The 23,515-nt window shown below is 39.8% G+C and overlaps 1 protein-coding gene across 2 annotated transcripts in view; it reads left to right on the forward strand.

Moving 5' to 3' along the window:
* Positions 1-19,778, forward strand: part of cgnl1 (cingulin-like 1) — a 32,556-nt gene extending 12,778 nt beyond the window's left edge. For both annotated transcript variants that reach the window (XM_083911450.1, XM_083911451.1), the window contains exons 9-19: positions 8,433-8,639; positions 8,782-8,886; positions 8,977-9,129; positions 10,052-10,222; positions 12,684-12,845; positions 13,132-13,221; positions 15,899-15,982; positions 16,209-16,333; positions 17,325-17,433; positions 18,054-18,217; positions 18,342-19,778. In XM_083911450.1, the coding sequence (XP_083767576.1) occupies positions 8,433-8,639; positions 8,782-8,886; positions 8,977-9,129; positions 10,052-10,222; positions 12,684-12,845; positions 13,132-13,221; positions 15,899-15,982; positions 16,209-16,333; positions 17,325-17,433; positions 18,054-18,217; positions 18,342-18,495 (1,524 nt within the window). In that variant the 3' untranslated portion in view covers positions 18,496-19,778. The remainder of the gene's footprint in view (positions 1-8,432; positions 8,640-8,781; positions 8,887-8,976; positions 9,130-10,051; positions 10,223-12,683; positions 12,846-13,131; positions 13,222-15,898; positions 15,983-16,208; positions 16,334-17,324; positions 17,434-18,053; positions 18,218-18,341) is intronic.
* Positions 19,779-23,515: the final 3,737 nt, after the last annotated feature.

Genomic DNA, 23,515 nt, shown 5'->3' on the forward strand with positions numbered 1-23,515 from the left:
TCGAACAGAGTTACTGCACCCCTGAGGGAGTATGTCATCAGGGGCTTACCCTCAGTGCTTTGTAAACACTTGGCAAGATGAAGTCATTGTTTGTTTCTCTTTATGAGATATATAATAGAGTTCTCATCGTTGGCGCCTTTCATTTATGTCCTTGAATTAATGCTCTGTCCTCATGTTAGACCTTCTGAGACATTTGTAGATTACTAGACTGTGCCTATCAATTATTACACTGAAACATGAACTCTGAATCATCTATACATCGCAGATTTATGCTTCACCTATTAATATTGGCTGTTTATGTTGGTGCAGTGCGCAAACAGATAAAAGATTGACATATAAAAGCCACAAGTTAAATATCTTTATAGCTGCACTGTAAAATAAGCGTACGTAAATAATGAATACTCTGTTATTCTAAATTTAGGTTTTCTGTGTATTGAAAATACAGTGTGATGGGCACTAACCAAAACAAATCATGCAAAAACATTAGGCTAAATATCACTATGAAACCCAGAGCTTTTTGAAGTCCAAATGGCTTTGCCACAGCATGTGGCCAACAGCCTGAGCTACAGGTTACGAGAAAGCCTGACATTAAAATTGTTTATTATCTCATGTACGCTTCCATGAGTATGAGGATGTAAAACAGAGGAAAAAACCCAAAGCCAGAGTGAACTGTTCCTCTTTTTTTGTTTTTGTGACCCATCTCCAATCAAAGTGCTGCTTTCCCCCTTTGAGTGGCCCTGACGCCTGGGTTAACCAGAACTGCCCATGCGAAGAAGAATGCTGGAAACTGGAGCACTGAGTTGCTCTGTATATACTAGTTAATTGCAGTGGCAAGCCATCACTAATCTAATGAGCTGCTGTTCCTGAGTTGCGACGTGTCCCCTCTTCTTTCTGTGCCCTGAAAGAGCGGGGGTAATTGCGGACCTCAGTCGACGATGAATGATGAGTTTGTTTCACACAATAATAGCAGCGGGGGTTGGGACCTGCTGAATAAGTGGGTCAGTGTGCTGTAGAAAAGGAGATGCGTGGCTGACCCCCTGAAAAGGAGCGGGGGGACCTGTTTTGTGTCTTAAATCGAAAGCTGCATTGTGTTTTCAGTAAGCTGAAATCTGTGGAATTTTGTCAAGGTTGATAAATCTTGGTCAAACTTTCTTTAGGTGATATGAATTTGCTTATTTTATGTGATAGTTATCTGAGTTATTTTGCTCCATAACAAAAGACGACTGCACATTTGGAAGGGGATTTTGATCTCTCGTGTCAGTATGCGCTGGTATGCAAACAATGTGCAAAGATGAGGTGCAGTAAGTAGAGAGAAGGGTCTGTTTCCAGGAATGTTGAGGTCAAAGTGGAGAATGTGCACCCTGCAGACCTCCTTCTTCACTCAGCTCCAGCTCTGTTACAGTGCACCCGCTCCTACCTGCGGGAGAGACTCGGATCTTTTCATTTTTGCCTCTTCAGGGGTGCTGCAGTTCCATCTCCATCTCCGCAGCACTCTGGATTCTCAGTGTCAGAGGCTTTAATAGGTCTCAGCTGTACTCTCCCTTCCTAACTGTAAAGACAGAGCCTTGTGCTTATCACACCATTTCCAGCTCTTGTTATGTTTTCACCTACAGCCCCCGAGCCACAGTGTGTAACACGACCAGATTGTTATCGCACTCTCATCTGTAACCTCAATCCCAAATGCCGTATTTTTTCATTTTCCAACTCCACAGTTTCCACACAAGGCTCTGCGGTGATCTCCCGCTTACCTAAACGCAGTTCATTTTCTGGCCTGTGCCATTCTGGCCTGTATCTCAGCCTGCCTCTCGAGTAATCTCAGTGTGTGAACTGAAGTCTCACTGTCTGATCATCAAACTTACGTGGCCCAGAGAAGAGTTCCCCCTCAGGCATGTTTTGAAAGTAAAGACTCCCGCATGAGTCTGTGTGTTTGATGATAGCACTATATTTCCCAGCATAGCTTCAGGAGCTGATTTAGCAGGCGAGTAGAAAGAGGAGGAAGGAGACGCGGGGCAGCGGCTACGTAAGGAAATGATGGAGAGTTTCTAGATCTTGACAGAAACAGCAAGGAGTTAGCCATTTATCCCTGTTGGTCTTCAAATAGCTTTTAATAATAACTTGACATTAAACACTCTAAGAAACGGGAACTAAACACAGCAGCAGTTCAGTTCAGAAAATGCGGGGCCATGCGAGGTCACCTCCGTGTTAAACCAGGCGGTGGTTGGATTTTAGTGTTTGTTGTTCCTTTACCTCGCTGCTTGTGAGCGCAGATGTGGTGGGAGCCTAATCTGCCAAAACAACTTGCAGGAGTCAAGTTAAAAACACCTCTCCTATTAAGAACAGTTGAGACTAGTGGTAAAAACCTGAGCGTCTTCATTCGTCACACAGTGACGAAGGCGGGCATTGCGGCAATTGTTCCTTTTTCACATGGGTTAACTTTTTTTTCCCTTAATGTTTTGATGTTCTGCCCTCTTTAAATCCTCATGGACATGAAATAATGAAAAGGATTTTAAATGACATTTGGATCTTGTATTTGTAATTATGCTTGGTGACCGGTTCAGAGCATGAATTTGGACTTAACTCTAATTGTGTAAAGTGTGGGCTGAGATCTCCATGGTCTCCACACTTGAGCTGTTGTGTGGGATTTGGATTTTGGGCGTTCCTTCTCTCGCTCACAAGTTTATTCAAACCCTGACTTTTTTGGCCTTTGGCCTGAAAAACTGGAAAAGAAGTTTTCTCCCCCCACCTTTGTCCTTCTGCTGACACTTTACTGAGCCTTTGTTTACATGTTAGCCGTGGTGGTGCATGATTTAATTGGCACTGTGATGCCTGAAAGTCTTGAGTCACACTCTAATAACATTCTTGATTTGAATTATAAATGCTCTGTAATTGAGGTTATTAGTTTTAAGAAGTGGTGCATTTCTTCACAATTTTTCACGTCATGTGTTTTGCCTTCACATTGCGTTACCCAGTTTAACACTGGATAAATTAATTGATTTACACTATATTTATTACTTTACAGAAAAAAAGGCTAAAGATTAGATGATTAAACTCAAAAGTTGTGAGCGGGAGATCACAGAACCCAGTTTGATCAAATGTGAGCCCAGAAAATGAATGGATGATTTCTTTTAGATATAATTCTGCGCTGACTACAAGACATGTTCCTGTAGTCTTTGGGAGGGAAGCAGTGAGCGACTATACTCATGACCAGGGAGTGAGAAACCAGTAAAACTATTTTTGTGTGCATCCCTTAGACCATGGAGAACCTCAGCTCAGATAGTATGTCCACATCTTTCTGATAAATGAGTTGTTTTAATTTTGCAAGCTTGGTGCACTGTGATGATGGTACATCAAACATTCCCATGCTTAATGATTACAGTTGTCAACAACCCAAACCCCACAAAGTAAAATGTGACACTTAAGGTATGACTTTTAGCAAAAAAAAAAAAAAATGAAGTATTTTTCTTTAATTTATACCAGAAACATCAACATCTCTCAGAATATCTGCATGATTACAATCTCACTGTTCTGTTATGCCCTCTTTTATCCAAACACCCCTGCAAGCTTGCAGATTGGCTTTGCACAGAGACTCTTTTAAGAGCTGGTTACTGTTTCCATTTCACCGAGGACAAGACAAGATTTGATTACCTTCCCTCTTTGACCAAAGAGATGCCAATGCTTCTCAGCTGTCGCGTTTTAATTTCGACTTCAATCCTTCCTTTCAGTCCATGACAGGACTTCTGTTCCAGATAACCTCAGGGTACCTTCTTTAAGAGGAGTGCTGTTATATTTGTAACCCACACTTTGCATTGGCAAAGTAAACCAAGGCTTCCACGCTGCCATTGCAAGTTTCTTTATTTATTCTCCTGATATGGGGGTTAAGTTCAGATGTGATACCATACAGGAAATGACCTACACTCTTGATGACCTTGGACAGTTTTTTTTCAAAGACATGAATCATTTCCGTCGAAGGCAACGAGGCATTTTTCTTTGACACAATGAGGCTACAACACTTCAGCTGTCAAAAACTGGATCTGTGACATTTTTATCTCCCGCCACCCAAACAGTATGTTTGTGTTCAATAAACATAAAATACTTGTCTCCAACACTCAATTAGTCTGAGAGAGTATAGCCTGCTACTCATATTTTGGATTTTCTTCTTTCTTCAGCCACTCCTTTAAAACAGTAATACACCTTCATAGTGTAAAGGTCCATGACTCTTATTGGAGTCTATAGAAGCTTGTGGTAGTGCAGAGACAGCAGGTGGATGTTCAAGCTTCCTGTGTTGATCGAGTCAGTAGTGCAGACTGTAGGTGATGGCAGTGATGGTGAGGTGCAGGTAATGGTTATGGCAATGATTGCTCAAAAAAATAGAGATGTTTCCACAGGAAAAGGAAAGTTTCATGAACAGATATACGTGAAATGTGTCAACAAGATAAGCATTGACAGCAAGGGGAAGAAGAAAAAATGTGGGATATAATGTAAGATAAAACATCTTCCTCATGAAAGGAATGCAGAAGCTTCATTTGGTATCAGCCAATCAGTTTATCAGTGTTGGTGTGGACCCCTTTTGTAAGAGGAAATCAGTGTATTTTTGCAGCCGCTGTAACATTTGAAACATGTTATTGCATTGCATGTTATATTGTGCTTTCTTCTGTTTGGTTTTGTGGAACAAATGTTTTCACAGTATGCCAGATGGTGGGCTGGGAGAAATCAAATGGGAAAAATACATCCAACATGTTTGTCTTCAAAAAAGAAAACAAAGCACAGACAGAGCAACATCAGGAGTGGGGAGGTGGTGGCAAATGAGAACATGTTAGTTAGCAGCTGGCTTTGTTGGAAATGTCTTTATTTGAGAAACTACCTAAATACCTGTCAGTCTACATGAAGTCTGACTATTTTTCTCTTTACCTGCTCATAATGGGTCCCTCAGATCCATCTGAATTGGTTACTTGCAGCTCAAATGTTTCTATGAAAGTGTATGTGCCGTAATATGGTGACACCTGTATACCCAATAAAGGGTTTAATCTTGTTTATTAAATGATTAAGCCTTGATTGATTAATCTCAGAAATATGGAATGAACTTGTGCAGAAAAACGCTCTCCATTGTTTGCTTGAAGATACCTGTTGCAGGTTTCTTTCAGCTGCATTTATCTCAGGACCATCAGCTCTGTTCTTATACTGGAAGCTTTTTTTGGTGGCAATAACTGAGCGAGCCAAGATTTCACCACAGCACACGACCTGGGACACATACTTCACTTGAGCATTTGTGGCGTGCTTCAAAGACTCCACAAAGTTAGTTAATGTGCAACTTTACGCAAACAGCTTGAGCACATACGAGAGACAAAGTCAAACTTTGAGTTAGTGTAAAGGGGGAAAAAAGACTAGCGGTGTGATATTACAACACATTCTTCTATGATATTGTACTAACACACTAAAGTCAGCTTGTGTTGTCAGTCTCTTTGTTAAATTCGTATTAAAGAGGTGATAAAGAATTGTATTAAATGGACAATTTAAACAAATCATTGTCTAATAGCTGTTAAAGCGATTGTTTTGTTAGTGCTAATCCTTCAGCGCTTGTTAGGTAATCTTTAATAACACTCAAATGAATGATTAACTTTCTGTAGTAGTGTACAAGAAGTGAGTGGAGCCTTTTAAGAAATTGAGTGCATAAGAAATGAGTGAGCGTATAGACAATATTAATGGTTTTCAGGCTTGTTGTAATATTAGAGGTGACATTTATGTCTTTGTCTTACAGTATAAGAAAAGTTGATCTTTCCACAAGCCAATGTTCTGTCATAAATATATCAGATCATGATGCAGGTCTGTTTAAATCGCATCAAATAAATGAGCGTTGCAGAGGAGAAAGTCTAATGAAAAAGATGCTTATGCAGCAGCAGCAGCAGCGTCTTCGGCTTTCTGGCTGGGTGGCTTTGCCCATGTTTTTAACTGGTATGACCCAGCGTGGGAAGTGGGACAGGCACATAAATGTGAGGGCGCTGTGTATGTTGTTAAAATGGAGCACTGAAACACACTGTCAATGCTTCATTATTGCAGTGAAAGCTGTGTTTAGCCCAACATCCAACTATAGCTAATTGGCAACCAGCACATTTGTATCGCCCCCAAAGAGTGACATATGTAATTTTCTTGACAATTTTTGTTTTTCATGATGCTGGCCACCTACTGTGCATCCTCAATTGAACAGATCATGTGATCCTACCCCTGTAGTATAATAGCCTGTGTCAGAGAGAGGATGTTTTATTTTGCCCAAGTAACAAGACAGAGCGACTAAGGCAATTTTATAAGCTTTCAAGATGACGTAGTGGGATAAAGGTGAAGGGAACTGTTTTGCCTTAGTCATTTAGAAGTGACTTAGGCAAAAGTAGAAGTAAATTGGCCCAAGTCAGGTTTGAAAAGCCACAAGCATGTTCGTAAACTGGCCTAAGTCATCTTATCCTCTTTTGTTAATTGACTGACAGCATTATTTGTATCTCAATAGTCATCTATTGTCATAACCTTTTTGTGTGTGAAATGATTAATAAATATCAAATGCTCTAAACTATTTTTGAAAAATTTAAAATATGACTTTGACCGTTATTTATAGATGATTTTTTGGCAGTTTTTCAAGCCTTTTATTATATAGGACAGACAGGAAATGGGGTGAGAGAGAGGGGGGGGGGGCACGCAGCAAAGGGCCGGAGGACTTTTGCACGCCTTCAGCCTTTTTACATTGGGCGAATGCTCTAACCACTGTTCTACCGGCTGCCTCAGGCCATTATTTTAGGGTGACCATATGTGAGATTTCAAAGCAACGTGAGGAAGCTGCTGTAACCCAACATAACACAAGAGACCCGATCTTCTGGGCCAAATCTGTTGCTGCGTCAGTCCAGAAAACCGTCCTGTATTACACGGGTATACCAAACTAAAATGTTAATGGAGTTGACTTTAATACTTCTGCTTGGAAATTATAATATCCCATTCTTTAAAAACTGTTTTTGAGGTATTGATTCAGCTAGCCAACCGTGCTCCTGGAGAGCTACTGCCCTTCATGTTTTAGGTTTCTCCCTGCTCCAACACACCTGAGTCTAGGACCAAACTAACCTAAGAGACCAAACTAAATGACCCTGTCAGGCAGAGATGAGGGCGGCTCTGTGGAGACAGGGGAAACAGGTCTGACTGGCCTGCTGCCACTGAAGCAGGGCGGCATCACGTTTTCTAGTACAGGAGGCGCCTCTGCTGATCAACGTGTTGCCTGCTGCAGTTAAAATCTCATGAAATCTAAAATAGTTTATGATAACTGTCTTCATTGTGCTTTTTAAATATAAATATATATTTATAATATCAGTTTCAAAGGAACCCATAGTTCATGATTTCCTCTTCCTGATGATTGTGATGCTTGGTGCTGTCGCTACAAACAGGTACTTCTTGAGGTTATATTGATAAACTTCTTCTGTGCCAGCCCTCATCAGTGCGTCACCAGCTCTGCCACAACTGCCAGTTGGTTTCTTTTGGCAGAAGGGTGTGTGCGTGTGTTTTTGTGCACTCATACATGCTGTGGCGTACTTGGATGTCAGCGGGAGTAACCTGCCCGTGCAGAAAGACAGCTTTGAACTTTATTTACCCTTTGACACATTTTGACACCGTAAGCTTTTATTTAATCCAATGTTTTAGTTCAACAGTAACTATAGATTTTGCAGCTGTCTTCTGTAGCTCTAAGTCCACATACCTCACTGTGCTGAGATAAACCAGTTCCCTAACATTCCACCTACGTTCCAAAAAAAAAACCCATTTCCAAAAATTCCATGGCAAGTCTGTCGTTTACTGTTGTTCACTGAAAGGGGGTCATCACAACTGAAACCTGTTATCTGTTACAGTCATGTGGTTGTTGTCAGTTTTCTTTGTCTCTCGTCACCTATCATGTATTTCCGTTTGTCTTCCTGCTATTTCTCTCCTGCACCAACACTCCACCCTGAAATGTCAGACGCAAAGCACAGTCTCCATTCATAAAATTGGGCGCAGGGAGAGCTCACAGGACCCCCCATTAACTCTGTCCCCGCCACCGCAGGTGCTGGTCACAAGACACCTCATAAGAGCTGTCTCATAGCAGTATATCAGGTGGAAAACATTGAATCAAGTGACACAGGAGAATTTGGGGGCCCTCAATCAACAAAGGCTAATAAAAGCTCAGATTTAGTTGCCTCCATTTGTGCTTTATGATGAAGTGTTAGAGAATTACAGGAGGACATTGTTATTCTGTGTTTGTGCGGCAAGAATGGTTCAGTGAGAAACTGAGCGCTTCAAATAGCTCTTTGTCGCACGAGGCGTTTGAGAGAGTCTCAAATGTTCCATCATGCATCGTTGTTCCACTTTCTGTCGAGCGTCACAGACTCCTGCTTCCTTTGTACTGAAGCCTTCTGTCTTGTTCTGATCTGCAGAGCAGCGCTGCAGTGGTCCGTGAGAAGGCTGAAGTGGAAGCAGCCAAGGGTGCAGTGGAAGGCCAAGCGGGGCGGCTGACCCAAGAGGCCGAGCGGCTGCGCAGACGGGCACAGGAGCTGGAAAATGAGGTGGCCAAACTCAACCGCATCATCGATGAGGCCAAGCTACAGGAAAGCAGACAGGGGGACAGAGCCGGCCGACTGGAGGTGAGGGGTCAAGAATGAATAAAGAGGGAGTCAGTCACAGAACTGCTGCTAGTTGTATTATATTGCTGGTTTAGTTCTATACTGCCACTGTCTCACATTATACCATATGGAAGTCTTATATGCCAAAACTTCTGTTTAACAGAGAGAGAGAAAGCAATTGGAGGAATCTTTGGCTGAAATTAAGGAGCAAGAAGAGGAGATGTCACGTGCCAATCGAGCGTTGACCGTTCGGTTGGAGGATGTGCAGGTGAGATCAGCAACGCTGCGCCACGCTGCATGTGGAGAAATTTCTCATACAAGGACTGTGTGACATCTTGAATAATGTGTCCTTCTATAGAGGAACTTTTCCAAACTGAGCGCTGAACACAAAGAGTTGGAGGAGAGGTTACAAGAAGAGAGGACGCAGAAGGAGCAGTTCAAGCACATGAAGAACGACATGGAGGATGAGAGGAGGCTGCTGGACCGCACAGTGGAGAAACTTCAGAAGGAGGTGAGTGCCCTTGAGTCTCGGCACAGTAACATTCATCCTAGCAGGCAATGCATGAGTAGAGGTGGTCTCAAATGGCATATTTTTAGCAAAGAGTTGAGTAGTTCCTAAATAAAGACTTATTTAAATATGCATCAGTCAGTCCAAAGAACCTTATTTCTCTCTTGAAGATGACAAAGTGTTCTTTGGACTCTCAGTACAGAGAATGAAAACACACTGACACCGTAGCTGTGTCAGCCACTGCCAGTTACAGGATAATGAACAACCTAAACAAATATATATAACTATAAATATATAATAACTATTTTACAACTACACTCACCATTCTGATTCATCTGTCAGTCGCTGGTTTTAATGCACCACAGACTCCTTATCTGATTCTGGGTCTGACACATGCTGGGTTCAGACAGGATGCTTTAAACTATAGTTGCAGATTGAGAAACGGCTCCCCCGCTGCCTCCTGTCTGAACCTGGCATGAGGATCAAACATGTCAAAGTCATGTAGGTCTATGTCTGATCTGTCGGATGTACCCAGTCATCTTGATTCGCGCTGCTCTTTTTACCTGTCAACTTAGGGTAGATGCTAGAATGTTGTACCAAAACAAGTCTTAACTTAGGGGGAGCAGCATTGGTGGGCAGGGCGAAGCCAGATCCAGAATTCCTCAATGAAGGAGGAAGTAGATGTGCGTCCAACCAATTTATTTGATTGTTGTTTTTTTTTTTTACTTTTTTATGTGGGATAACTAAATATTAACCATAACACATTATTTTACATACCTTAAAATGTGTCTGGACAGAGACTTTAACTCTTTTTTTAAATTGGAGGGATTGTAAAGGATTCTGTTTGGATATGTGGATAAAATGCTTATTTTCCCCTCAAATTTCTTTCTCTCAAACCTTGTACTACAATTCACTGTGCCTACAGATGAATGATATTGTAGTGGCGTCCCAATCGTCCACGCTGGAGCTCCAGGAGCAGATTGATATTTATAAAGAGAACAACCGTCGAGAGCTGACGGATCTGCAAAGGCTTCTGAAGGAGCGAGGACAGGAACTGGACAAGTGCCTACTGGCTACCAACACCCTGCAAGAAGAGGTACAGTGGGTGACGTCACCCTCATCTAACGTAACAGGCCGTCAGAGAGGAGTCACAGATTTGAATGCTGACACGGCAGTCATGGTCAGAGTGGTCAAATCAAGGGCATCATTAGTCAGCCCAACAAATCCCTCCCATGCAGAACAGCAGATGATGAGCCTGTGTTCTCACTCAACCAGTTTGACCCCTCCCGCCAACATCATCCTCTCCTCTCAGAGAGCGAAGTCATCACTTAATTATTTCTGCTCCCTGCTGTCTTCTCAAACCCAAAACATAGTATTAAAGTGAAGCAGTTGAGCCAAGTAAAGCCGCAGAAAACCTCTGTTCTTTATTAAATATGTATGTTTACACACAAAGGTAGAATTAAAAGGGAAATGTAGAGAATTCCTTTATTATCCTTTGATGTGTGGCAACAACTCCATAATGGTGAAACTTAACAACCCTTGACCACTCTGCATATTTTACATTCAAGTGTTTTATCCTTGTCAGTGCTTAAGAATATAAAGCATGTTTTTGTTGAACATAGAAACAGATGAATGTGAATAATTTATATTAGAAACACATTGGCCTTTGTTGTTTTGGGTATTTATCAAACATTTATTTAACTAGGCAAGGCAGTTGAGATTGTTTTTACGGTGACCACACACAAACAGTAGCAACAAAGAAGAAATACAGATACTGATAACAGGTTTCAGTGCTGCCTCTAGGTTAGCATCTATCTGCAACGTTCTGAGACCACGTGAGTAATTCGGCCTGTAAATAAGATATTATTGATTGTCACACTACCGTGTCAACAACAAATGGAAAAGAATGATTTTATTTTAGATGTTGCACACCAAATACAAACCCAACACACTTTCTGTTTTAGTGAGCTCAAAGTGGGATGTGTTAGAGATCGGATGGTTTCATGTAAAAAGAAAAGGTGCAGTACTTCATGATGAAGTACTGTTGATTGCACAGTTTCTTAGGGGAAACGTGCCCCAAAGGAAAGCAATGTGCCAATAAAGGAAGAGAAGATGACTGTAAACAAGCCAACGTAAATGCTGCAGATTTAAAAACATTAAAAACAGGGTTTGCAGATGTTTTCTGAGGTAAAAAATATATTCAACATGTTTGTACGTCCTTAGGGATACAAATAATGTACCCTTACTCTGACCCTGTAAACAAAACTGTGTCTGTTTATATTGAAAATGCTTGTGGGTATCTTTTTAATAGAGCTTTTGGCAGGCTATTTCCCCGATTTTAAGTTAAAGAGAGACAAAGAAGAGTGTTGACATTTCCTTCTCTGAGAGGAACCATTTGCTGGAAACTGTTGTTATTACTTTCAGCCTTAATTTCACATGCAGAACGTTCTGTACTCCATTTTATGGGTTTTCTGATCTGGATATTCCTTTCAGCTGTAGTTTAGGATGTAATGAAGGGACATGGTCAGCATCCTTTTTTTCCTGTCTACATCCATGCTGATGTATCTTTGTCCAGCTGGTGCACAGGAAGAGGAGGATGTCAGTGTTGTGATATCATTATTGTGAAAGCTGTGCTGGCAGGAATCACATCCTCCTCCTCTACCTCTCCAGAGAAACTGATTGCTCTGGTCTGAGTCCACTTTTCCAGCTGCTAAAATGCCCCATTTGTTTCCACCCATGTGAACTTGGCAGACTATCACTAAAATTACAAGAGGAGGCCGCATTCATGCTTCATCTTTATAAGTCTTTCTTTTCAAGAGAGACCTGTCCAAAAAGGCAACATTAAACAGCACTGATTCATAGCAGGTTTCACTCCCAAGATCAGCTTTATTAATTTAATTTATACAGTCATTTATTCATTTCTTAACTCGCTTATTGCTATTCAGGGCCTGAGAGAGGATGCACTATTATCACATTATACTTATTACCAAGTTTTTGTATGCTCAGCTTTAGCTCCATGGCTTAAATTAGGTTTTGCTTAAATGTTTATATGATGAAATAGGAAATAATTCTGCACTAATGGCCAAATATTTGTTGGTATATACTTGGTGAGACTCAAGATGATGGATTTTAATTGTCGTAGCATTAAGCAATGGGGGCAATTTTCCAGCCATGGGGGGCACTGCTGCTGAATGAACACAGGGGAACTCTAGCTGAACTGGATTCATTAGTCACCCAGGGGAACTATATAATAATTTCTCTAAGCAGCAACTAAATTGTTTATCATATATAAAGCCGTGAAACTCAAGATACTTTGGCTACTAAAGATAAGCAGCAAGGTGACATATCAGCATGGGAGATGGACTTTCAAGTATTTATTACCATGCTGAGGGTTCTTTAATGAGATAGTAGAACCCTATGAGACCATTTAAAAAAAAAAAATCTGTAAAAAGATCTGGTCTAAGTATTTTCACTGGACAGTAAAATGCGTTAGTAATAAGCAGTGTTGTTTCAGTAATTCTGAAGGTATTGAAGTGTGTTGATGCAATTTGTTTTAGTTGTCGCGCCGAGAGGAGGACCTGCGGCAGTGTCAGAGGGAACGAGACGAGGCCGTGCTCATGGAGAAGACGCTTGAGAAAAAGGTTCAGGATCTGGAGGTGGAGGTTGAGACAAAGGCCCACACTAAAGAAGATAAAGCTAGACATGTCAAACTCATGGAGGTACACAACGATAAATGTGTTTTATACCTTGCTGTAACAAAATTTTCCCTGGTGGGATATTTTAAGACCTGTTTTACCCATTTAAATCCATGTCTGAGTCAAAGACCTGGATTAAAATGGGTAAAGGATCCCTTTGATTTCAACTTTATAATGATGTAAAGTAAAACTATTCACAAAGGTTGATGTAGAATCATAACAAAAGGCCTTATGACAGTCATTTAGGATACTCAAATGCCTCTGGTTCAACACTCCCTGACCATACGAATGTAATGACTTCGTTTTGCAGGACAGAATCGCTCAGCTGGAGTTGGACCTGGATGAGGAGCGTCAGAGTGGAGACCAGCTGATGGACAGGATAGACCGAGGAAGAGAGCAGGTACAACACACACACGCACTCTCAACACATTCTCATTATCAGTGCTCACCTGTGTAGTTGACCTGCTGTCCATGTTCACTTTATTTCACACACACCTCTCTGTTCCATCTCAACCTGTAAATGATATCCAGATGTCTTCCACCTCTAACATCATGACCGCAATCACTAATCTCTCTGAAAGAAACGAACATGTGATCGTTACGAAACAATTTCAGGTGCTCCGGTGCATATGCTCACTCTCAACTAGATATATAAATATCCACACTGCAAAATGTGTTTATTTCTGGTCTGGATAAAGTGGAAGGGTAATTGCTGTTTAAGATGATCTTGCATAATCATTCAGGTTGGCAGCCTGCCAGCGTGGTCTAAGAACGCCTTTCCAATTTTCATGCATCAGTCACAAAAGACCCTTCTTAGTGTGCCACTCAAGCCAAAAAATGCCTGCTGCCAAATGTCTCAAGTTTTCAGGTTGTGGAGTTCACTTGGAAATTATGCTTAGTAACTTCATCCTGAAAGCAAATCCTGTTCTTATGCTTGAAGTCAGTTTTTTTTTTTTTATCCTCGCAAGCAAATGCTCCAGTTTTCCTTCCTCCTTGATAAAGCTGCTGACGGAGGCACTGTGAAGTAAGATTTAGATAAAGTACGTGTGCTCTAAGGGTTGTTGTTTGTTCGTGGGATAGTGCTTACTAATCACAGGGAGGATGTTGGTTCTGCCATTTTTTTAAATAACACTGCTTTAATGCAACCCTGCTGATGTATGCCTATGTATTGTGGCATTTTTTTGGTGATCTTTGCATCCCCTCATATTGATGTAAAACCACAAGATTCATTTCCTGGCCAAGGCAACACGGCTTGGCTACAAGTTCCTCCAAGTCTGGAACTGACAGATTCAGTGGTTGGGACCATTAATGTGTGTAGTGACATCAAGAGAGGCTTACTGTGGTTGAGTATTTAAAATCTCCTTGGTTGTTTCCCTTTTTAAAAAATTCCTGGCCGGGAGAAAAGTGTGGCGTTACGACAAAGTGGCATTGGTTCAGCATGAGGCTAAGGTCGGTTGTCAAGGCAACATTCGAGCTTTGTGCAGTCAAAGTGGAGTAGGTTGAGTGCACTGACAAACACAGACACACAAACACATACACTTGCATGCATGAGGGTATTTGCTGGTGTGTGTGCGTGCGCGCTAATGTCTGTGGGGAGGAGTGGGGGGTGTATGGCTATGGGATGGAGGGGTGGTGGGGTTGCAGCAGAGGCAGCAGGAAGAACACCTGCGTCTCTCCTGGCACCAGGTGCTCCTCTCCTGTCTAAATGAGAGTAATCTCCCCTCTCCTCTCCTGCCGTCTTTCACAAAGCAGATTAGTTTCGCTGTATGTTCCAGTCTGCTGAGTCAGCTCCCTCAAGCACTGTGCTGGGTGCACCAGTTATAGGGGCCATCGTTCATCAGAGCAGCCCACTGTCACCCACTAATTGGCATAAAATATCACCAATTCTAAGCTCCCTTCACAAAGAAAGAACCATCACTGCTGTATCGATTACTTTTCATCCTCCCTTCTGTTGAACCAGGATTTCTCAGTGCAGTCATGTTCATGCAGTAAGGCCCCTCTGAGTTTATTTCATGTTCAGTGAGTGGCAGATTAGTATTAAAGGAATAGTTTCACATTTTGGGATATATGCTTAGATCTATACCACTTTGATATCTGTCTGTTAAACTGTTGCCAGTTGTCTTAGCTTAGCATCAAGACTGTACACAGGGAACTTACGATATTCACATACGCCTGTGTAAAACCACAACCTTTTGTACAAATGAGATATAAAATGTTAATAAGTGAGCTTTTAAAGTGCTGGTAGGTGAATTTTGATACCTTTGAGCTTCATATTTAGACATGAGAATGGATTCATCTTTATAAATTGAATAACTGTAATAATAACACAGTTTTTTTGTGTCCCAAAAAAGGAAAACATACTTAATTGTTGACTAGGTGTTTATTAAAAATAATTCAGTTTTCAAAATGTAATAGAATTTACAAACACCATTTTATTGTTTTGTCACCACCTGTTCTCAAACTGACGTCCGTTCTTGTCCAGACACTGCTGGCAACGCGAAGCAATGGAATCGCACACATCACAAAATAATTCCTTTGGTATTTGCGTGCATTCACGTTACATACATACTACAGTACATGCAGTACATACTCAAGAAGAGAAAAACGGCAAGTACACCAATAAAGACAAAGCAAACAAGACATGAGAAGAACAGACATACATGTATAAAAATAGTAACTAAAGTGAGCAAATTTAATATTTAATGTTGTATATTCACACACCTTACTCAAAAATGTTGCCAAGTTTATAAACTACTATTTTATATATAGTCTGAAAGCCCTCGGCTATATTTTCTTAACATATTCTAAATGTTTCAACTTATTTTACTATAACCCTGTAGTCGCTGAGAGTTGACATGAAGATTTCATTAAAAAGTGGAATGCAGCCAAACAGGAAAATCCAGCTCTCCAATTAACTGAAACCCTTTCAGCATTAACTGTTCCATTGTTTAGCACTTTGAGTCACTGAGCGCTACAGTGGTTTCTGGTGTGGGTGAGACTCAGACAGTGCCTGATAATAATTGTCATCAGACTGTGTGGGATTGTAGCGATGACAGTGTCTGGAATCGGCTTGACAGGTGGAGCAGATGAGGAATGAACTCCTGCAGGAGAGGGCTAGCAGACAGGACCTGGAGTGTGACAAGATGGCTCTGGAGAGACAGGTACACACGCTCCTGTCTGGAGGAAAACAACTACACACAGTGTTCCTCTACAAACACAGAACTAAGCACCAACTCATTTCATTCATATGTATTTCATCATTTTCATTAGATTGTAGCCATTCTCACATCATTTTCCAATTGATATTTTTGATGCACGATAATATTTTATAAACATACATTTGCCCAGTTATGCGCTTCACTACTTCTGTCTTTGTGACCTCTTTAGACCAAAGACTTGAAGAGCAGAGTGGCTCATTTAGAGGGCTCCCACAAGTCCAACAAAGAGGGCCTGGTAGCACAGCTGGAGGACCGCATACAGGAGCTGGAGGAGAGGCTGGAAGGGGAGGAAAGGTGAGATGAAGGCTCCGATTGGGAATAGAGATGAGGTGTGCTGTGGTAAAGGTGATGGAGGAGAAACCTTTGGGGGGTAAAGTTGGCTGAAAAGAAGAGAGGTTCATTAAGTCGGGTATGACAGACAGGTTGTGACTTCTACGTCCCAGATGAAAATAGGAGTTTATACTTCAGACACTGATGGATGCAGCCCACGACACTGGAATTTATATCGATCTTTGCAAAGTTGTAAACATAAAAATTCTAAATGTGTCCAAGTTTGATTCCTGTTGGAGCTAATGTAAATGACATCAGCTGACAGGAAGTTAACACGGACCAAAACTGTTGCCTAGCAATGTATTTCCATTAAAAAGGAGATCACAACTAGAATATTGATTTAAAGTTTTATTCAGAGGAAAAGTCCAACCCTGGGTAATCAAACCTTATGATAAAAAGTGATATAAATAATATAAATATGTCCTGTATTGTAAAAAATACGATTTCATGTATTTTTATAAATATAAAGCAGGTCAAAGTGTTTCATGAATACTGAAACTATCAAAACGCTCATTCCACAGAGAGATGCACGCAGCCCGTATTCAGAAACTATGTCTTTAAATGAGCCGTCAGGACTTCTGTACGGTTGTGATGTCACAACTATGCTATATATAGGTAGAAAGTGCCGCTACAGTGCCCTTACAGCCATTCCCCGGCTGCAGTGAAGGTGCAGCGACAAAGGAGGGTCTTCAAGAGACAGGCACTAAAACAGAGGCTTTCAAACAGAGGGTGAATACAGGAATATTCAAACAGACAGAATGAGGAAAATAATGGGTTTTTTGAACATTTAAACATGTCAACATGTTCTAGTAGAAACCTTAAATACAAATATGAACCTTAATATGAGCATAATATGTCCCCTTTGACCCTAGGAGTTCAAAGATTAATGCGTGTCACAATAATGTGCTGCACTGCACGTACAGTATGATGATGCACCGCGTTGCATGTGTTTCAGGGAGCGTGCCAACCTGCAGCTGGTGAACCGCAGGTTAGAGAGGAAGGTGAAAGAGATGATGATGCAAGGTGAAGAAGAACATCACTCATTGCAAGATCAAAAGGACCAGGTATGTGAATCACACTCTCATGCTCTTTCTCACGACTGTCATTAGAACAGGACAGTCGTTAAACTCAGTTTACTACACACAATAGCCATATAGTGAAAACATTTTCATTGATGTAAAAGCAATTCCTACCTTTCTGGTATTTTTACACTTTTCTTTTGTAATCTTAAAATGCTCCTGATAAGCGTATGGCACTCTAAATTGTAAAAGAAATCCACCAGGTGTTAAACTTTAAAAATAGTCAAATCTCACATATTTCTGATGAAACTCTGACCAGTCATTTTAAATTTATTTGCCAAGCTCCCTGCCTGTTAACTGTCGCTCCGTTTCTGGAACGACTGTCAAAGTGAACCTCCTGCCCCCGAATTTGCTATTAGGAGGCTCCACTTTGACAGGTATTGTGCACTTTGCCTTGTTGGAGGTCCGAAACTTCGGACATCCTATGGCACTGGAACGCAACATTTCTCTCTCAACGCAGAGACGTGTCGGGGTAGGAGGGAGCTTCAGAGGTCAGGCAGGGGAAAGAGGGTGGGACTTTGGAGGGAAAAGCTGTGAGACATGCCAGAAAGGTAAGAATTGGTTTAATTGGACCCTATTAACCCTGTGTGTGTTTCTCCTTGAAGTTGAATCTGCGTCTAAAGGCGTTGAAACGGCAGATGGACGAGGCTGAAGAGGAGATTGACCGACTGGAGCACAGCAAGAAGAAGCTGCAGAGAGACCTGGATGAGCAACAGGAGGCCAACGAGCAGCTCCAGAGCCAGCTCAAAGCTCTGCGAAATGAGATCAGGTAAACGCATAAAAACAAGATCCGACTGCCCATTTATCATCCATAACAGACTAAAATTTAAAAAAAGGTTTAAAAAGAATACATGCTCAGTGTTTTTGTGATAATATTGTTCTGTCTCATCCAGGCGTAAGGGCACCTCTGCTCCGCTGCTCAACACTCTGGACGACGATGACGACGATGATGACATCAGCACTGACGGGGAGACATACTTCAGCTCATCATTGGGGTTCAAGCGCTCCTCAAGTCAGGACAACATTTTGTCCACCTACACTTTGTAAACAAACCTTAAAGCAGAGGATAAAGCTGCTTTATTACTGTCGGACCAAACAGCTGGAGATCGTGTGCTTTTTGAAAGAAAGCAGTAGACATTCAACAAAACACCTGTGCGATTAATTCTGGGTACAATCTCGATGTCCATAAATTCACTCAGTATTATAAGAGCGGCTTAAATTAATGGATGAAATCATGAAGGAAATAAAATGTATATAATGTTTAATTTGGTAATTTCACATTCCCACTTTAGTCTTATGTAAATTGGTTAGCTCTATTTTGAGTGGATTTCCTTTAGTTAACAAGTGGATTACACATGATTATCTTAGCATCAGTACTCTTGAAAACGCACTCTTTAATGCACTGTAAAACAACGCAACCAGTACTGCCTTTGTGAACAATATGAGGTTATAAACCCTCACTTTTTATGCCTATCAAATATGTTAAATTTACATACAGTATCAGAAATGTAATTTTTTTTATATCATTCAGTTAAATAAAATATATTTGCTTTTTTTTTTTATAAAGAATGAAGATCAAATCCGAGTTAATGAAGTGAGGAGTGCCAGGATGTTTCTTTTTTATTTATTCATGGTTAAATAAACTAAATCCTGGCTCAGTGAGGGAACAGTAAATGAGGGACTTTGTACACATTCAGTTTTATACAGTTTTATATGGTTTGATAGTAAATATAGATCTGTGAATATATTATCAACAGGCCTTTATTCACACAGGTCACTCCACATATTAGCAACATTGCATTTACATCCACTGGAAAAGGCATGCAAGCCATTTTCAACGATTAAAATAACTTTCTTTTGTCTTTTCTGCGATTAATGATTCTGAATCAGACTTCTAGCAGCTACAGCGTCAAACAAAGCCACACGTATCAAAACCATTTCATCTCTGAAGATGATGTACTGGAAAAACTTTGATAGAACTTCATTGTCTCTGGTGATTTCTCTCCTGAACGGGCGGTGTTGATACTGAACGTTCTTGTTTAACCTTGTGTATGCGTGTTTGAGTTGTGAACCTCGCAGTGCTCTGTACATGTGCGGCCCTTGCTACTTTTCCTGTGAACTGAATGAGGGATTTTCTTCAGATGAGATAAACTGACATTTGATGTTTTGCTACACTGTGATGATTTGCACTCTCTGTTGGCTCTGTGCTGAATATGTTGAAGTCTGAGGCCTGTGGAGGAGAGTGGGTTGAGACAAACTGCTGCCACTACCTCTCTACACATCTGTATGTTCATAAATCCTGCTGAGGCTAAAATAAAGTTACTTCCAGTTACGCTCACATGTTTTCTCCTTGTTGTTGTATAATTCCTGATTTTAACATTTAAAAATCCCTTCTAGACATGTTTTAAGGCGAATAAGGTAAATATTCTACTAATATTAATATATATATTATATATATTATATATAATATATATATAATATATACTGTATAATATATAATATATTATGTATATATAATAAATATATATACATACATATTATATATATAATATATATATATATATATATATATATATATATATATATATGTATTAGCAAAATAACTCAAAAGTACAAAATTGACCCGTCACAACAAAGAGGAATAAAAAACTCTGAATAATAATTTTCATAATTAAATAACTTTCCTACTCCCTTGCTGAAAAATCTATCTTTTAATTAATATGTAAATAATCATTCATCAGATTAATGAATGTTTATATAATTTGTATTAGATCACTGTCACCACTGTGAAAATAGGGCTACTCCATTAGCAAAGTACTGCATTTAACTTAGTTTAACTCAATTATTATCAGCAAAGTCTAATAAAAGTATTGAAAGTGCTTTTGTTTTGATATACAATATGTTACTGCATTTTTATCAGATGTGTACTAACATGCATCATTTTAATGTATCCTGTTTTATATGATGATAATACTTTTGTGACGCCTTAAAAAATAGTATAGAACACTTACGCAATAATAAACACAATTTACATCTATAAAAAGTACAATATTTCTCTCTGAAATCTGGGGGAGTGCAATTGTAAAGTAAGTTTCAACAGATGATTTGAGAAGTCTATCTTAGATCATGAAGCAACGGACTTCACTCATCCTCTGATAAATGTCTGTGGGGTCAAAGCAGCTGTGTCAATAGCAGCTCTATCTTTAATTTCGTGCTCAGTGGGTCAGTATTTTTTTTTCCTGCGTGATCACCTTTCAGTGCAGAGCTTTGACCTCCTTCAGTCCCACACGACTTGGTGTCTCTGGTGTGGAGTATGTATTGTGTATTCTGTTTCTGTTGATCAACGTCAAAACAAAGCAACATTAATCTACTTTGATTTCATGTTTTAAAAATAATAAAACTGAAACTGAAACAAGACCATATTCTATCACCTTAGCTGTACTTTTTTCTACTTATCTACTATATTAACTGGCACATTACATATAAGTCATATTCACATTACTATATTTTACTACTATTATTATAGTTACTGTTACTTTTGTGGTTGCTTGTATCTCTGGGACTGTCTGCCTGTCTCTCTCTTTCTCTCCTTTTCTTCCTCCCCAACCGTTCAAGACATATGGCCGTCGACATAGAGCTGGGTATGTTTGACGTTTTTTGCCTGTTAAAGGGAAGGTTTTTGTTGCCACTGTGTGCACAATATTGCTGGATTAATACTTTATATAATAACTATAATAGTTATTACTACTTTTATTAAAGATAAGTGCGACTTGTTGCTGCTCAAGGAGGATTTTTTGGGTCTCTGTAAATCATGAATAAGTCAGAGTGTGGTCTTTACCTACTCTATATGTAAAGTGTCTTGAGATAACTTTTGTTATGATTTGGCACTGTAAATAAAATTGAATTAAAAACGCTCTTAGTATCTGCAGCTGACTACAGCAGAACAAGTAGATGAATAGACTGGACTTTCTTATTCGCACTGGCTGACTGGCTATTGTTGGCAGGGCATGACCTTCATTTGTTGCTATTCTGTGTGGAACAAACAAATCAACCTTTCAAGTGCCACAGTATTATCTCTTTCTCTTTTGTGTCAAGCCAAGCAGTAAAGGGGCTGCAGGCTGGACGGCTTAAGAGGGGAAAGTTGTGTATGCTTAACAAGGTGATCATTCTTGGGATTCCTTTATGTGCTTGAGTGACTTCAACTAGAGTGACTGCTGGGGAATAAAGAGGGAGGCAGCTGAGGAAAAGTTGTCTCTGGAGTTAATGTACTTGTTAATGTATGGCTTAAAAAAGCTGCTCTTTTTCGCAGTTCTTAATAGGAATTGTACCATTTTAACAAGTCTTACAGGAATATAATTTAGAAACAACTGTCTGTAGGTGGACAGAAAAAACCCAAAAGCATTCTGTGATGCTTCAGTAAAAGTGTCACAGTGCAAGGCTGCCCTCTAGCTGTAAGCGTGGTACTAGGTGTCAAAGTTTTGTTTTTCTGAGAAAGATTTCCTAAAAACTACATTTTTATTTATCTATTTAGATTTATTGTGAATTGTGATTTATGTAATAAAATAGTTAAAAAAACAACAACAAACAAACAAAAATAACTAATAAAAATGAACAGTAAACGTAAATAAAACTCAATACACAAATTCTCATGAACAACATGAATAATACACAGATAACTAATACTAGTCCATAAAAGAGTAGGAAGACGTTTTCACTATATAGTACCCCTTCTCCATAATTCAAACAATTAAATCATGTTTATCATATAGACAACTATCCCAGTGCCATTATGTACAACCCAAACATCAGAGTCAATCAGATATGAATTAAACATTACCTCACATTTATCCTACCCATAATATATATAACATATATTTTTTGTACATCTTGAATTAATTCATATTTGGACTTTGCTTTAGTCGTATTTCCAAACCATTCCACAAATTAACCCCACGGTTTAAAAACATTCATAGTTGTATGAACACAATATTTTCTTTAAATTAAACTTCCCTTTTAAATTATAACCCCCGAACAGACGATATAAGATCTGGATCTGGACATTATTTTGTCAGTAAATTGAAGTGAATTTGTACATTTGGAGTTCTGTTTATTGCTTAAAAAAGGTCCCTATCAATAGAAAGCATGCCTGTTTCTGTCCGTCATTATGTTTCTACAGGTATGAGCTTAACAGTGAAGTGGTGGACAGTTTGTCAATGGGAGTGGTGGCTGGTTTTTGTTACCGAGCCGAGCTGTCAGACTTCTGCAGACCCAGAGGAACATAAAGGGGAAAGACTCCCACTCAAACAACCTACGTAACTCCTAAATACTTCCATCTTGATGATGAATAGCTCCCTAAAGACTTTTATGGCCGGTTGTAGTGCATATAAAAAGTTGATGACCTTTACATTTAAATGCCGTAGTCTGACCTGTTTTCTGAATTGACTCATCGTATTCTGAAATATTATTTTTAGATCAACACCCACAAAGTTTCATTGATTGTTGTGTTGAGTAATATTAGTAAGCAACAAGGTTCAGGTTCAGTACAGTAACACCAAGGTAAACATCTGCTAGACGCCTCAGGCAATGAATCCCTCTGTACAGCAGGACAAACCTGCTTTCAGGGCTTGTGTGTTTGGAGTCACTGTCATGTATCTGAGCTCTTTTATGATAAAAACAGTTTTATTATTCAACTCAAATGTATTTTACACAGATTAGTCCATTTCTGTGACGTAACAAAGGAAACTCTTCTTCAGAAACATACATTTCCTCCAGCCAAGCAAATTTATCCATGAATTCGGTCTAAATGACCTGGCAGATTTTCAGAGCTGGGTCAGATACGTTCTGCATTGCTATATTATTACTGCAATGGTCAACACAACATTGTGACACAGTATCAATCATCAAGTGTATATACTCTCAAAACTTTGTTTATCAATCTCTTCCAAAATTTAACCACATATGAATAAAATAAAAAGAGGAATGTGTCTGAAAACAAAAACACTCTTCATACTTTATGATTAATCAGAGGCCATAGATCCATAAAGCTGTTGTAATTTCCTTTTATTTT

Source organism: Echiichthys vipera (genome assembly GCF_963691815.1).
Source record: "Echiichthys vipera genome assembly, chromosome: 1".
Classification (NCBI taxonomy): domain Eukaryota; kingdom Metazoa; phylum Chordata; class Actinopteri; order Perciformes; family Trachinidae; genus Echiichthys; species Echiichthys vipera.